The sequence below is a fragment of the Struthio camelus genome, chromosome 4, assembly GCF_040807025.1.
Source record: "Struthio camelus isolate bStrCam1 chromosome 4, bStrCam1.hap1, whole genome shotgun sequence".
NCBI classification, from domain to species: domain Eukaryota; kingdom Metazoa; phylum Chordata; class Aves; order Struthioniformes; family Struthionidae; genus Struthio; species Struthio camelus.
The window spans coordinates 44892095-44909723 of NC_090945.1; the positions used below are offsets into that span (position 1 = coordinate 44892095).

At 37.9% G+C, this 17629-nt stretch overlaps 1 protein-coding gene across 3 annotated transcripts in view; it reads right to left on the minus strand.

Annotated features, from left to right (window-relative positions):
- SH3RF1 (SH3 domain containing ring finger 1) overlaps window positions 1–17629 on the minus strand; it is an 88892-nt gene that overhangs the window by 30524 nt on the left and 40739 nt on the right. For all 3 annotated transcript variants that reach the window (XR_011141020.1, XM_068942445.1, XM_068942446.1), the window contains exon 3: window positions 1231–1506. Coding sequence is in view for 2 of the 3 variants with exons in the window: in XM_068942445.1 (XP_068798546.1) it covers window positions 1231–1506 (276 nt within the window). In the remaining variant the exon portion in view is untranslated. The remainder of the gene's footprint in view (window positions 1–1230; window positions 1507–17629) is intronic.

Consider the following 17629-nt stretch of genomic DNA (forward strand, 5'->3'; position numbering starts at 1 on the left):
GGTTTCAACAGTTCCTTTCCCTGTTTCGTTGGATTTCGGCTAACTATCCACAACTAATCTCCATCATTTGAGTTTGACCTTAGTAACAGACTTCCCACAACAACCAATTTATTGTCTTCTGTCAGCCCCCTTTTAAGTCATTAAGCAACACAACTCAATCTTTTTACTTCTCAAGTGACTCATTCCCTAACCTGCCTAGATGTTGTTTTCCTGCTCATGTGAGAGCACTAGTAACTGATATGACTTTCAGATATACTCTGAGCTTTTTCAAATATAGTTTTGAGAACGTTACATAAAAAGGTTTTACTAGCACACTACACACTGCTCTCTCTACACTGAAATAGACAATTATTTCATATTTAAGTTAAAGAATTTGTAAGCATATATCCATTCAAGTAAGACTGCAGATTAAAAAAAAATACAGTTTGCCAACAATATAATCAAAATTCACAAGCTAATACCAATCATCCTTGACAGTGCTACTGTCCTGTGTAGTAAAAATTACTGTCTGTCCATATGCATTTGCACTGATTTCATGAACAGATTTAAAGCCTTTTGCCTCTTTATCCTTTTATAGCCACCCTTTCCATTTTAATAGCTGAAGGTAGAACAGAAACATGATTAGTTTACATTTCCTCTTGTAACATTTTTGTGAAATCTGATAAGCTATCAGAAACTGGAAAAAAAAAAAACCCAGCTCTGATTTCTATTAAAACCTGATTTCATTTTGTGCTTTGCAAGAGAGAAAGTTACAACAGAAACAAAGCAAGAAGTAACGTAATATTTTCCAAAAGGCAATTAGTAATATTACAAAGTTTACTAGTACTTTGTATCTACCAACCAAATCCTAAAAAGTCACTTATTAAAAGCAAATTAAAAATGGTATCAGCTTCAACAATTAAAAATCAGTGTTTCTCTAGAAGATGGAATACTTTTAATTCTTAATAGTTTATTTCTCATAAATTGAGAACATTTAATAATATAATTATGAAAAAATGCATTCTCAAAAATAAAACTTCAGAAAGAAATTATATGTAATTTAGGAGAACAAAGGTAAGACTAGCATATATAGGAGAAATACCTGTAGAATTACTTTCCCTTGTTTTTCACATTTGTGCAGATCCATTAAAAAAACATGCAGACAAGACTACAGAACATGAGTCCTACTAATTCTTAGCCAAGTCAATGAATAATTATTAAACCAAAATACTATCTTTACTTTGTTTTTACCTTTGAAAATGGTAAGCAGTCTTTATCTGCTTCCTTGTCTTTCACTTCAAAGTCATAAAGTGCTTTACACTGAGGCGGAGGTTGAGGTAAAGGTTTAATAATCTGAACAAAGTTGGTAGGAAAAAAGCCATGGATGCCATTGACTTCTCCATGATACCAATTTTCATCCACCTGTCGACGTAAAATGATGATGTCTCCTTTACTGAATTTAAGATCTCCAGGTTCTTTTCCCTCGTAGTTATACAATGCTTTGGCACATGGTAACTGAGGTACACCCTAAAGAAGAAGAAAAAAAAACATTAGAATTAGATACGTATTACTAAAGAGGATTTATAAAACACTCTTTGAGAGACTATGAATGAAAATAAAGTCATAAAATTACAAAGTAAAAATATACACAATAAAATTATTTTTATTCTACTGACTTTACCCAAACACATAGCTTGAGAACTGTATAGTCTTAACATCCTTTTCTTTAAATTTCATGATGATTTTCAGTAACCCTGCATTAATGCTAGACAAAAAGGAGGCAAAATAAAAACAGTAATGTTTTAACCCTCACGTCCAAGTTCATTAAGTTCATCAGTTAAATGACTGAAAGATAATTACTGGAAAGTAACTGAGCAACTAGAGCATGTGAGAGATCTAACAGAACAATGCTGCAAAGAAAAATACAGTATTAGGATAACAAATTTGCTATAAGACATTTAAGGTATGTTTTCTGCTTGTCTGACATGCTTATTAATTGTTTCACCATATCTATTTCACAGACACAGAACGCTAAGAATAAGGAAATAATGAAGGTGTTTACTGGCTTGAGAAACAAATCTCATTTTATTAAAGACAAATTATTTTACCTTGGAACAATCCCTTTATTAATGCTTTTTTTTTTTTTAATACAGCTAAAAAGAGTTACTAGGGGGAAAAAAGAAAGGAAAAAAAAATTAATTGAAGATGTATGTCCTTGGGCTTTCTTCAGCCGGTTCCTCCACAACGTCTGAAAACTATGTCATCAATGCTGCCCTTGAATGCATGTGTCACAAGAACCACAAAACAATACTATGCCATCCTTCCTCATATAACTGCAGGCACACTTTTTTCTGGCTCAGCCTGTACCTCCACATCTCGTTAGAGTGAGCCAAACCTATATAACTCTAGCATTAGGGCTTCTGCCTTCAAAATTCTTTCTCTTCAGCTCTATCTAGAAGGGAGCTCAGACCTGTAACGATAAAAACGCCAATAACGTGCATCACCAAGATAGTTTATAGCAAAGACAGCATTTATAGACCACCAGAGTATAGTTTTTAATGTCTTTAATGGAATCCTACATGAAAAAGACAAATTTTAACGAAAGTCCACGTTGACAATATTATTCATCATGCTGTACACCACGGTCTCCCCCACCCCAAATCTACCAGCTCAGATCATCACAGAATCACAGAACAGTTGAGGTTGGAAGGGACCTCTGGAGATCATCTAGTCCAACCCCCCTGCTCACGCAGGGTCCTCTAGAGCATATTGCCCAGGAACACATCCCGACGGGTTTTGAATATCTCCAGGGAAGGAGACTCCACTACCTCTCCGGGCAACCTGGGTCCAGTGCTCTGTCTCCCTCAGAGTAAAGAAGTTTTTCCTCATGTTCAGACAGAAGGAACTTCCTGTGTTGCAGTTTGTGCCTGTTGCCTCCCATCCTATCGCTGGGCACCACGGAGAAGAGTCTGGCCCCATCCTCTTGACGCTCCCCCTTCAGGTACTTACACACATTGATCAGATCCCCCCTGAGCCTTCTCTTCTCCAGGCTGAACAGGCCCAGCTCCCTCAGCCTTTCCTCAGAGGAGGGATGCTCCAGTCCCTTCAGTCTTCTTTAGGGCCCTCTGCTGGACTCGCTCCAGCAGCTCCATGTCTCTCTTGTGCTGGGGAGCCCAGAAATGAACCCAGTGCTCCAGGTGAGGCCTCGCCAGGGCTGAGCAGAGCGGGAGGATCACCTCCCTCGACCTGCTGGCAACGCTCTGCCTAATGCACCCCGGGACACCGTTGGCCTTCTTGGCCACAAGGGCACACTGCTGGCTCATGCTCAACTTGTTGTCCACCAGCACTCCCAGGTCCCTCTGCACAGAGCTGCTTTCCAGCAGGTCAGCCCCCAGCCTGTACTGATGCATGGCGTTATTCCTGCCTAGGTGCAGGACCCTGCACTTGCCTTTGTTGAACTTCCCGAGGTTCCCCTCTGCCCATTTCTCCCACCTGTCCCCAGGTCCCTCTGAATGGCAGCACAGCCTTCTGCTGTGTCAGCCACTCCCCCCAGTTTTGGATCATCAGCAAACTTGCTGAGGGTGCACTCTGTGCCTTCCTCCAGGTCGTCGATGAATACGTTGAACAAGACTGGTCCCAGGACTGACCCCTGGGGGACATGGCTAGCTACAGGCCTCCAACTAGACTTCATGCCACAGATCACAACCTCTGAATTCTGCCATCCAGTCGGTTCTCAATCCACCTCACTGTCCGCTCATCCAGCCTGCACTTCATGAGCTTCCCTAGGAGGATGTGATGGGAGACAGTGTCAAAAGCCTTGCTGAAGTCCAGGGAGACAACATCCACTGCTCTCCCTCATCTCCCCAGCCAGTCATCCCATCACAGACGGCTATCAGATTGGTTAAGCATGATTTCCCTTTGGTGAATCCATGCTGACTACTACTGATCACCTTCTTGTCCTGCACATGCCTGGAAATCATAAATTGGAATTCTACACACAATATCGCAAGAGGTACATAGTGTAAGAAAATTCTCAGAGGGAAGTGCCACTTAAAGAGTCTGTCTCGTTAGTCAGAAGATATAGAGGGCTTGATGATAGATATAGAGGGCTTTATTTCACGCTTAATACTTTAGATTTTGTCTTTCACTATAATCCAATTTATTTAGATACCATTAATTTTTGTGCATGTTTTTACAGATTATTTCATGAATGGATAAATAATATCTTCAAGATTACCACAGTTAGTAGTCTTCTGTCAAAGGATAACCACATATATAGGTAGAGGTGCATATGATTTACATATGAATACAGACAAATTAGAGTTCCACCTGTGGCATTCTGGGTGGATACTTAATCTACTGTATTAGCAGCATTCATATAATTGTTCCCAACAGCTGTTGATCTTCAGATTGATGCAAGCAATATTTTTATTTAGATCACACTTAACTGCAGTCACACACATTGTAAACAATACTGACATACTCTGCAGAAACCTTGGTAGGGAAAAAGACTTAATATATCAACTAAGGAACTTGCTGATCCTAACTGATTGAGCAAGACATTCGGGGGCCACTACAGAACAAATAAACCAAACCGTATGTGCTATCTTTTACTTCTACATGTTCAGCAGAGTAAAAAGATCTCAAGAAAACCAAGAGGCCCTGCGCATCAGTCCTTGATGAGGGCGAGCTAGCTGGGCCCGCTCCTCTTGTGGAAAAGGTGTTTGCAGTTCTGATTCACGTGACCAGAGAAACGCTAGTCTGAAATAGAATGAAGGAAACATCCACTGCGGGTACAGAAAGAAGGAAAAACAAGACAAAATCCCCTCCACATAGAAGAGGAAATGCTGCTCGCTGATGCCAGTTCCCCCCCACCCCCACACACATTACAACCTTACAGTAACTATGATCTAAACAATTATTTGGTAGAAAGGGAAGGACATCCAAGTAGTTCGGGCTGCTAGAGGACAGTATCTCATTTGCACTGACGAGAGTACCTGGAGTTCTCCCAGGGGACTCGCCCAGTTGTGCTGGGGGACAGCTTGCTACGCCCTTGCACAGAGGGAGATTTAAGATTAGCTGCGTGTATAAAATACAATTGAAAAATCTCTTAACAAAAAGCAAACAAACAAAACCAAGACAAGCTAGGACCATCAGTGCAGCAAATTACGTCAACATGATCTCCAAAAAATACATTAGTTTATCAGCATTTAACTGCTAGAATTGGATACTGAGTTTATATAGTTTATCACAAAGCCTCACATGAACAAACTTTCTATCAAACATTTAAGCATCTGTTTATATTTTGTAGGAGGCTGCTTTCTCAAAAAAAGCTAAAAGAGTAAGTTACTAGCTTATATATTGCGTTTCTCAAAAGGTGTTTTCCCCACATTAAATAAAAATGATTCGACTCCAGAATTTCAAGGAGGACAAAGTTCAATGAATTACGCCCTTGTTCTCAGTCAGACTGTCAATGATTAAGGATAAATGGTTAAACGACCCGGAAGAGAAATAGAGCAGATGCCTCTTCCTTCTGTAACAAACATGCAAAGGATAAAGTCAAAACAACTGGGGGTGATTGGGGAGGGCTCCCCTTTGGCTCTAACATCTCGAGGCCCGTGACAGCACATCGTTATCGTTGCACTCCTCAACTGAGCAGTGCAAGAGGCAGCTCAGGGCCGTGGTCTTTCTGGCCACTGCGTTTCACAGCTCCAGCCTTCATTCTGCCTCTCTGGCTGTTCCCCAGGAGAGAAGGCCATGAAGATATGCTGAGCCAGAGTTTACATTTCATTTTCAGTCTCTCATTTGGCTAAACATGAAAGGAAGGATTTGGAAGAAAAAGTTTGCAGTCTACCCTTAGGTTTATAGCTGCCATTTACCCTGGCAGCTCTTTGAGAAAACAAAACAAAACAAACAAAATCAAAAAAAGAAAGAAAGAAACCAAAACAAAAAAAATTCCAGGAACCATTTAAGGAAATTAAAATATAAAACCCCGAAAGACACTACACAAAATAGATTTCTTAGTATTATTTCCTCAGTTATCCTTACACATAAATACTTGAACTGTTAATGCCACTGCTTATATAAAAGCCACTTAAATTCATAAATTCACTTTTTAGCTAAGACATGGATATACATAGATTTCACATGTGAGATTCCTTAAAGAACATAAAATTAGTAATATCTGGTGACATCAAAGTCAACAATGTAACAAGAATATGAAAAAAGAAGTGCATATATAAATGAGACTAGAGGCTAGGCTCAGGCAGTGTTCTCCCAGCCCAGGCGTTTCATCTTAGAAACCTATAGCATTTGCTTATAACTTTCCTCTTTGGATTTATATTTTGTCATCTTATTTCTAACTTTATTCTTTTTTCTTTCTTTCTTTTTTTAATGGACAATATGCATCTGTATGTATTTTTCATAAGCTTAAGCCAAGACAAACTTATGCCAGCACAGAAATACGAGATCTGATTTCCTTTTAAAATGAGCAGAAGCCCAAATGTAAATATGCTTAAACTGCCATAAAACAGGGTTCATTGTATAGATTATTTCGCTTGTAGAACCAGAATAAGCTAAAGTAGCAAAAACAGCCCCCGCTCCCCAAAGGAAATGAATTCAGCAGACACGGGGTCAGCTGCACCTTTGTTTCCTTTCACGTCTCCCTCACCGCTGCGCTGCTGCTTTTCACTCTGCCAAGCAGAGAACTGCACAGCTCTCCTGCTGTTATACTGTTATACATCTGGGCTTCCCTGGTTCCCTGTGAACCGGCTGAATGTACCCAGAATATCTATCCAATTTTCACCTATTTCAGATTCCCAGACCCTCAACTTTTTCAAGAAGCCAGGCAGCTTTCTTGCAGAAGTACTGTCCATTTTCATGGAAGGACAGAGGAAAAGATTTCTGCAACTGTCTATATGCAAAAGCAAAGCTCTATCAGTCTCCAAAAAACCTGGCCTGCTCAGACACCTCAACAGTAGTTTGTATGTCTAGCTTTTTCAAATAACTCTTGACTTTCCTGAGAGCAAGTCTCTCTCTAAATTAAGAGTCACATTTTTTTCATCCATTTGATCTAGAGGGTCTTCAATAATCACCAGTTCTTTGCAATTTTATTACGATAAAGACAGAGAAATGACTTTCCTTCATCTATCTTTTTCTTCTTTCCTTCTCCACATCATTCCTCTCCTAAACCAAACCAGTTACATTAATAAGCAGGATGAGAAAGGAATTATCACAGAACACCTCCAATTACACAGCAATCACAAAGAGAACAATTCTAGTACTGTAGAGGTACTCTTATCAGTGCAGCATATTTTTTTCCAGAGAATCAGTACTTTAAAACATAACTTGGTTGCCAATAAAAGATGCCTTTACATAAAAAGATGTTTGTTAACATGCTGTAGTAAGTATACCAGTCAAGTTGTTTGCAGGGTAGATTTGGACTGAGTGATTTTTTTTCCTCCTCCCCCCTTAGATATACCTGCACATACTAGAGAGCGTATTTGAGATTTCATTTCAGACAGCTATTTACAAAACTTTTTGAAATATAATATTGCTTCTTGTAATCACCTATTCCCTTCTCCTTCATCTTGTTACTTCTTGACTCAGATCTTCCCATTGCATTAGTTTGTTGGGGTTTTTTTTAAGACTCTCAGAGCAATCCTTGACTGTATTTTTCCTTTCTTACCTTCTACCGCCTTTACCGAGCTGCCCAGTTCTACGGCAAAAACATCCCATTTTCTATCTACAGCTTTTGCATCTCTTTCATCTTTCCAGCTCCAACACCTGTTTTTAAGTCTTAACTTAAAACCATCTGATCTCTTCTGGTTTGCACTGCCATTGCTTTTGTTTCAGTCTCCTTTGTTCTTTCGTGTGTATTTAAGCTTTCGTGTGTTTCGAGACAGAGCTTATCAGACTACTTTACAAAGACTTTCTTAACCTGTGCACATTAATATACACAAATCAAATTTCCTTCCAAAGAAAAGAAATATGCTCACTATGTTAAGCTATACATACACTGCTGTCATCTGAACAGATTAAAGATTCTGTTTTACTGAACACACCCACCTACAGGCTTTCACATTTGAAACCGTAAATCTCTCCTTGTGTTTTTTGGAGTTCCAGATTGCAGAGGGTCTCAGTAATCCAAGAACAACATTAAACACTGGCTCCTGGCATTTACTTTGCTCATCTACAGAATGAAACAAAGAAAGTCAGATTTGTTCAAAGAAAGGCTAGAACTGAAGTGTGATTAATCGACATCTAACACTGAATCATTAGTGGAATCAGTGGCACCTGCTTACTTTATCATCTGAACTGTCCTGGAAGACCGCAGAGGTCATCAGTGCGAATCAAATGGTTTTCAGTTACAGAGCTTCTGAGCTATCTTCTATATAAACACTAAAAATAAGAGATGCTTCTACGTCAGAAGGTGGCATCAGGTTGTCAGTACACTGTAGTAAGCACACAAAACACCCTTTGGTACTATCTGATACGCCTTGCTGGTGCTCTACTGAATACAGTGAAACAGTACGTGACAGCTGACTTTTAAGAGAGTTTACAAGATTAAGGAAGTGAGCAACACTGATGTTTATTTATTTATTAATTTATCTTTATTAGTTCCTAATGATTTATTTGTACTTATTTTCATTGTTCTCAGTAGAATTATAAAATAAATAACCACACTTTTGACTTAAAACAGTAAGAAGATTTGTAATTGTTTTAAAATGCCATATTTAAATTTTAAATGTTTAGCCTCAACTTAGTATGATTTGATTTTAATACAAGTTTTTTTTTTTTAATCAAAAAAGGAGAAACTGTATCAAGAGAACACTAGCCAGTCAAATTGTAGCTTATTAGACAGACTAGAATTGAAACCTATCTATGTGCAACTTAACAGTAACCCGTGTAACAATAATTTTGAAGAAAATTTACTTTAGGAAAAAAATAGGATGTAGTAAAGAAACTGAAATAAAATCAACACATTTGTTATAGTTTTGAAGAAGCTGAACAACTAACATTTTTATTGATTGTAGATGCAGGTTCTTGGTACATGAAGGAACTGGGCAACGTTTTTATAACCATTTAACCCAACCATCAAGTTAAAGTTTATTCAGTAGACCTGCAAAGCTTCTCCACTACTATCTAACTTTATTATAGAAAATTGTAACTTTTCTCTGTACTAGTGCTTACACTTGATAACCTAGAGACCACTACTAGCTCTAAACGTAATAGATGACATATCTGATTTTAATTTCGTGGTTTCAGTCAGCTAGCGCAGATTAGAGTTACAAGCATTCCTAGATCCCTTTGACTACCCGACTCTTTTGAGCTCTGGATCAGTTAATTTTGCTCTTGCTAACTTCAAGGGTAGGCTCAGAGAATCCCTGTATTTTGTAATGGAAGGGTAGCTCCTCCCCTGATTTAAACATCACTTTTTTTTTAAACAAACTTTTGAGGTAAGCCATCAATGGCCTACTAAAAGTAATTAAGTCAGTTTATGAAAGTCCTTTTTGCTTCCTGTGTCTCAATTGCTTTTACCGTACACAGAAGAAAAGAGTTTGGCATTTTTTCTTGTCTGATGTCAAGAAATAAATATAAAGTTGTTTACTGTAAGTATGAGAAAGTCTCTCTCACAAAGCTATTTTGAAATGAAAAGCTGGAATATGGTAGAATGAAAGGAATTTTAAAATGCTGCCTGAAGGCCTAAACAATCTGACCGCTAATAAGGAGGCTAGAAAGGGGCATCTGCAAGGCACTGCCCTTTCAAGGCAGCCGGTCTGGTCACTTTCCACGCAGTACCTGCATTTTCAATGTTCTTCTAAGATATGAGCTGCTTCTGAATGCCAGTTTTTTTGCCTTGCCTATTGGAAATCCAAAACTCTCAGCTACTTACTTCTCCCGATTTTGTGAGATAAAGAAAATTTTGAGCTGTTTCCACTAAACTAAGCCCTGAAAATAATCAGAGGAGTAAGCAAAAAGCAGGAAAAAGTGAAAAACAGCAAATAACTATGCTCTGCACATTGTATGTCCCCAATTATTTTAATAATATGTACTTGACAAGTCAAAGATCGTCTCACTCTTGGAAGGTGGGGGATAAATAAATAAATAAAAATGCGAAGACCACTCTGTATAAAGGTCAAACTTCAGAAAGACTGGGAAGATAACTTCTAAGATGCAAAAGAGAATTTGGGTCTCTATTCCTATTGATTTTCAATAGGAAAGCTAAAGAGTACTAGACAATTTTCTAAGTCCTTAAAAACATTTTGAGTCATTGTTTACTACAAAACCATTTTGTTTAGAGAAAAAAAATCTTTGCAAGAACAAACAAAACCTTAAGGAGTACATTAAGCAGAGATGAGATACTTACATAAAATAATTCTCTCCAAAAGCAAAGAAGGTTTCGCTTTAAAGATCTGCTCTTACAAGCCATTACACCAATCTCACCGGACAGCCTGAAAACATTATTAATCTCACGGGTTTTCTCTTGGTATGTTATGACTGGTTGGCATTTGACATCTTTATAAAACTGTTAATTTTTCTTGTTCCAACGCCACTTAAAAGAGTACAGCAGCGCCAGTGAGGATCTGCTAATCTCTTTAAGCACATCAAGCTGTTATGCAACATAATTGTTCTTTGGCAGAATATTTCATTCCATTTCACTTAAACTCTTTTACCACTAGCTTTTTCAGTGCATTCTGTTTCCAAGTGGCGTCAACTATGACTTCTGAAACCAGAAAACTGCATACCCCAGCAAGAAAGGCACCCACACGTCATGGCAAGCTTACATGCAGAGGAACAGCACACTTGTGAGCCTGGGTAGTAGGACTTTCTAGTCCTCCTCCAAACTGCCACTAACTAGTTATATATCTCTGAACAAGGCACAACATGGGGAGGGTTTTTAAAATTTATTCAGTGCTGCCCAATCATATCCAATTTGTCAAAATAAAAATCTGTACAGACTTCCAAAAATACAGAGTTAGGTCAACATCAAGTACTTCAGAAAGTTTTGCTGTCTCTAATTTCTCCATTTCTAAAAATGCAAGAAGCTTACCTCACAGGTATCAAGTTTATCTTCATAAAGAATACCTGGACAATGGCCCTTGTTTAAAAACAACCAACATCATCTACTGCATGTAGATGCAGTAGATTATAGACCCACTGATGCACTTCTATTTTTCTAGCTAGCTTGAGAAATCATTTGTCTTTATAACCAGAAGGCAAAAGACAATTTTTGGATTAAAAAGAAAAAGTGAATCAAAGGAAAATGTAGAGAGAAAAAAGCAAACAGATCTAAAAATTATCACATAGAATAAAGTATATGAAGCCAGGAGCATCTCAAACAATTGGAAAAACACTTGAAAATAACACATCTCAAGTATTTTTTTTAACATTTTATTCAATCTAAAAATCCAGAACTATTGATTATTCAAAACACCAAATTGCTAGGTAGTACTTCTGTGTTTATTAAGAAGCTTTGTTTTACCTAGTAACCCAGAAAGCACCTTCAATAACTATTTACTCCTCCATCCCAAATCTATTAGGGGAAGCATGACAACTTTCCCATGCCAATGCAGATCTCTCTTGCTTTTTCTTTTTTTTCTTTTTTTTTTTTTGCCTTTTCTTTTTTTTTCTTTTCTCTCTTTTTAATTGCTTCCATAAAATCACAAAGCATTAACTATATAAGGGGCAAAAAACCCTCTGAAAACTACCAAAATACTGGGGCAGATCATAGTTGAGTGTTACATTCTTTCCATAAATCCATTCTTATCTGGCTATCACTTTCTCTTCTCACTCTCTGTTTCAGTTTCTACACAAATTGGAAGTCACGCATACCCACCTCTGACATTCTTTTGCTGCTGCCCAAATGTGTACTTACCCTGCTAACACAAATACCTAGAATTTATTCTCCCCATCAAAAGCCATACATGCAATTGCACAAACAGTCAAACACCTAATGTCCAAAAGGGATGTGTGCCATTTCCAGCTCCAAGTCCAAATTAAGTAGAAGCTTTCACACAGACTACGAATACCCTTCTTTCCCATTAGCTTCTTGCCATTAAGCCAGACACCACAGTCCTCTGTGTACCTTGCCCAGAGCAAAGCATCAGTATACATCCAGTATCACTGAAAGAAAGTATTATTCATGAACAGAACACAGGTTTATCATTTGATATCTGCCCTACGAAGTGCACAACTAAGGAATGCATCTTACAACAACTTTTAATCAGAAAGAAAAACTATTAATCCAAATAAAACATTCACCAAACACCATATTCCTGTAATCCATGTAACCAATATGGCAGACATTTTGACAGGAGAGCTGTTGAGAATTTCTGCAGCGTATATGGCAGCTGATGAAGATAGCCATCCAAAGGGGCATAGTCAACATCAACTTCAGAGAAAGGAACCATTTTACAATGATGAGAAACATCCTCCTTCTCCTTTGTTTATTAAAGTCTCTCTCTTTCTCTCTCCTTTTTTTTAAATCATAAAAGCTTAGCACATCAGAAAGAAATAAAAAGGAGCCTACAAAACTCCAGAGGATACCGTCAAGATCTAGAAGAGATCCCATTATTAATGTACTACTACTACTAGGTGCTGCTGGAGCAGCAGTAAGAAATGAGTAGAAACATATGTCCTCTACCTGTCCTAGTATGGCTAATCAGAAGACATCTCTTCCCTTTTTACATTAAACATAAGCTACTTGAAAAGCAGATATCTATTTTACTGATCAGATTTGAAATTCTCTCTTAGAAATCTGAGCTTTAGAATACCGCTTTACAAAACACATGCAGTTTGCTTACTTTAAGAAGAAGTTAATTTACCTAATACAGAGGATTTAAATACTTGATTTACCAACACGCTTTGAAATACAGAAGGCCCTATCTCTACTTCAAGGAGCTATTATTTTAGCACAAGTATAAAAAGCTCCAGAGGGATAATCAACAATGTAAAAAATGTAGTAAAATACAAAGCATTACTCTGATTTTTTTTAAAGCTCTGGAATATGAACATAAACAAGCTTTGCTCACTGCAATGTGAAAATGTTTACTTGTTGCACCAAGAAAAGGAGAGGTAACACCAGGTGTAAAGACACATTACAAAAAGGGAAAGAAAAAAAGAGAGATGAGATTGCCAAGAGCAACTTTTACTGAGCTTTGAAGCTGAGGAGTTTGAACATGATATAGAAGGAGCAAAGCCAGCAAATGACTCTGAACAAGGGAGTGACTTCGCAAGATTATTCTTGGTGAGATCAGCATGAAGAAATGTTCCTTTAATCTCTCTAATACTCTGCTGCCAAAAATGGGGCAACGGGAAAAAACAGTGCTGCCGATGAAGAGATTGACGTACTTTTTGAAGAATACCTATCAAGCTTGATAGGCATAACTTTTTATTTGAGCAGGTTTTGCTTTCCATTATGTTCAAGTGTTAATGCATTCCCTGCCAAAACAGCATAAGATCTGAAATTAAAGACACTGTCAATGATATAAAAAAGTAATAATACACAGCTCTCTTATCTGAATTTGATTTAAAAAAAATTAAGATAACATCAGACATTCTACTACTTCATGAGAAAATCTCTTGTAGGTTTATTTCCTGACAATTTCACTATTGCATAAATGTTCAGGTGCTTTTGGTCTTCTAAAGTATCACATGCAAACTCTTTTTACCAGGATCTGGAGGAACTTTTTCTAAGTTTGCTCGGGAATCAACAGCATGTCTCCTCTTCCTGAAACCCTTTCACTCCTTGAAATCCTTTTGGAGCCAAGTAAAATGGCTTTAACATATGGACTTGAAATAGCCCTTTGCCTACCGTGGAAAAGAAAAACGACTAATTTTAGCTGTCTCTAATACACAAAAATACACGTAATCTACATTATAGAGTAAATGACAAACTTCATCTGCTGTTTATTTTTACTTTTTTTTTTGCGTCTTGCCTCAAAACTTCCTGGAATACAATTTTTATTTCAAAACATTTTATGATAGTCTACTTGAAGCAGCTGGTTGGCCTTTTTAAAAAGGTAACCAATCCTAACTGAATTATGCATTTTTTGTAAAATAAATGTTCCTGCATGTTCGTCATTTTAACAAAAGGCTGATTGAGCACAGAAGAACGTTACATTAACATTTATCTCTCGCGCCCTTTCAAGCTGCAGTTTGTCCCTCGCGTATATTTCAGCCAGACTGTAAAAGCAGACAAACAGCCTGGCTAAAATGAGCCTTTTTCTGTACGTAGTACTGCTAAAACAGACTTAAATCCATAATGTATATTGAAACAGAGAGCACTGTTTCACTAAATCTGATAAACTTTGCATATTTGCTCAAAAGAATGTATTTCAGCATGACAGTATTAGTGTAGAACACAAAACTGAGCTGCGTGTCATGATTTTATCAGGTCTGAATTGGTGCATAAACACATCTTCCATCACCACACTTCCTTTTGCTGTCCTTGCACCTCAAGAAGCCCATCTTGCTGGCCTTCACAACCCCCACCAGTTTCAATTCTCCCTGAATTATGGCTTTCTTAATCCCACTCCTATATGCTTCCAGTTTCTAAATTGCTCTGGCATAGTCCGTCCCCATGTCCCCTGTCCCTACGCTTGCTTTTGGAAACGGAGCTGAGCGAGGGAGGAGCTCCCTGCTTGGCGAAGCCGGCCTCCCCCAGCCTGCTCGACTCCCGCGCGCAGCAGCCTGCGCTGCCTCCCTGCTTTGAGGCTCCTCGAAGACCCAGCGGCTCTCCTGGGCCCTGACGCGACTCTGCTACCGTAGCCAGCAAACACATTCCCAGAAAACAATTTCTGTATGTGACTACCACTGTAAAGTACTGCAGAAAAGCAGATTTTGCTTTTTCATCTTTATTAGCCTCTTATTCCACTAACAGCTTCCATTGATTTTCAGAGGAAGCTAATTCTTAAGATATTCAACCCATTTACTTCGGCAGAACTTGGCCAAACTCGCTCCCAAGTTGCCCAGCTCTAGAATGTCCTTAATTGCAAAGATGTGCTTAAATTTTACAGTAATTGTCTGTTCAAATACATCAAAACCTCTCATTATTCTCAAAGTCTCTCATTATTCACATATGCTCCATGGTCAGAGGCAGGAAGAGTTACATAACGGGTACATAAAGTAGAACTGGATCTTTCAGGATAGACGTGAAAAGATTTTCCATTTTATCTTCAAACGAAGTTGTTTGTACAAGCTTTTAAAAGTTATTATTATTTTTTAAGCATTACAGGTTAACAAAGGTAAGACACGCTAACAAATAAGAGGTTTCCATTGAAAAGATGAACTGTTCACCTCTCAGTACTTCACCGCAGAAAGACTACTGAAACGTTGATCCAAGGAGGTCTATGCAGTCTGCATTTGCTTACAGACGTTCTGCTCCTCCAGTCCCTTTGGACCGCTGACGTTGTAGTAGGAGCTGGTTGCAGCAAACAAACAGAACAGATTTCACGCTGCCTCACCAGTTAGAAGCATTTTAGCTGCTTAAATGAATGGTCATTCACCAACTATATTTGCATTCACTCAGGAAAGAAAAGGAATTTTAAAAGTAACAGAACAATTTTTAGTCTGCTGTACTAGCATAGATTAAATCTATCTGCTTAGAAGTGTTCTCAGCTGGGAATCCTTGCCCCTCCTTTTTGTATTTGGTAGACACTGCCTTGAAATGGTAAGTTTTGAGTGTTATACGCCATATGCAGAAAAGCCTCTTCTTCAAAGTAGTCCTCTATTTCATAATATGCATCCTTTCTGCTTCAAATGACAATTTCATACTGGTCCTACCCTGTTGTTCTACAAGTTCTTCTAAAAACCCTTTGTTTCTCCAAACGTTATGAGCGCTTTACAGTCTTTTTGCAAAAGAAATTCTGAACATTTTCTAAAACTTTTTTCCTCTCAAATACTTAAATATATATATATATATATATATAAAATATATATATATAAAAAAATCAAGTAGCTACATGACAAATTTTTAATTACTATTATAGTTTTATATATAGCTTTTTGATTTTGGAGCAGTCTTAAAGTGTATAAACTGCACTCCTTTTAGATGAAACTAAATGGAAGATGCGCCCCAAGAGTGCACCTAATGGCTATTTATTCCCTGGAACCACAGCGCAATCAGCTCAAAGAAATATCTCTGAAAAAAAATACAGGCTGTGGCTACCAAGTACGCATCTATTCCCACTGCACTGAACTACTCACTAGTACAGACATAACCAAAGCTTTCTCAATCTAAAGATTTTTTTAGTCCTCTGACTATCAAATGTGATACATGTCACTATCTCAAAGTTTTATTTGAAGTAATTAAAAGAGTTCTCACTCTAGTCAAGTTAATCCCACTAAAAGTTTATTCTATGAAAGTTTATTCCATGATATTAAGACAGATTTTTTTCCAAGACTTGATTTCTAACGATAGGAAAACTGCTTGAATAAAATTACTTATAACAAGAAGGAACTAAATATCAGAAATGCTTTTGCAGGAATTTGCAAGCTTTCTCAGTGTGCTGGGACCTCATCCCTTGTGCAATTTCAACTTCTGAAACTTTAAGGAGCCTGTAAGCTCCTACCAAATAAGCAACCCCTGCCTTTGAGACTCCATAGTAAGCAGAATAATAACTCCCTCATTATATTAATAGGGAACACACACAGTAATTATATTCCACAAATAAATTCTCAAGAGCAACTTAGAAGTACAACTTTCTCATTTAGATAAAAAGTATTTGAATTATGTAGTTCAATCATAATGCATTATTATAAGAAAGCACAGCTTTGGTGCCAAGAGTTAAGAATCAGATAGGATAATGAAAGGCTGATGTCTCTTTAATTTTCTTTCTTAACTATTCATGCTACTAAACTGGTTGAGATACATTTGAAAAACACAACAGTAGTGCCACTTCAGATTTCCCTGATTCAGACTTTGACTAGGTGTCAAAGACGACGACTCCTTGAGCAGGATACTTAAATTGAGTGAAACTCTACAACTTGTTTGTAATTTCTTGTCCTCTTTTTGACACTTCGGCAGGACAGCTCACAGCTTAAGGCCCACAGCTAACAGAGTTGGTGTTTCTCATCTCTCGTAGGAGATCCTATCATATATAGTGTGGAATCATACGTACCATATGAGTCCAAGCGCTCTTAAAAAATGAGTGACTAGCAGAAGCCCTCCTAATCATTAACATGGCCCTCAGTTTAGAAATTTTTCCGCTTCGCTTATTTCTGTAAGTTAGCATTGACATAAAAATACTGTCCTGAACAAAAAGCCTCAAATATATGTTCTTGTAGGTACAAAATGTGCATATAGTATGATAACGCTGGTACCCGGCCAATGCACATGCAGTTGTCATACACCTTGCCTGCAAGGTAAACTCTTCAACCCACTAACTTTAGCTCAAGGTGAAACAAGCTGTCACGTAAGCAAGAAATTCCTGCACTTCTGTTTAACTAGCCTCCCTATCAACTTTTGTTGACATTCAAGTTTCTCGCCTCATTCACTCACCTCTGTTCTCCCTTTCTAGGATCTCTGAGGTTTAGGACCAGATGTAGCCCCAGACACAGCTTTGGGAAGTACAGCATAGCAATACTGATATATGCCAATACACATTCTGTCCAAAATTTGCTGCCTTCCGTGCTGGCTTGTAAATCT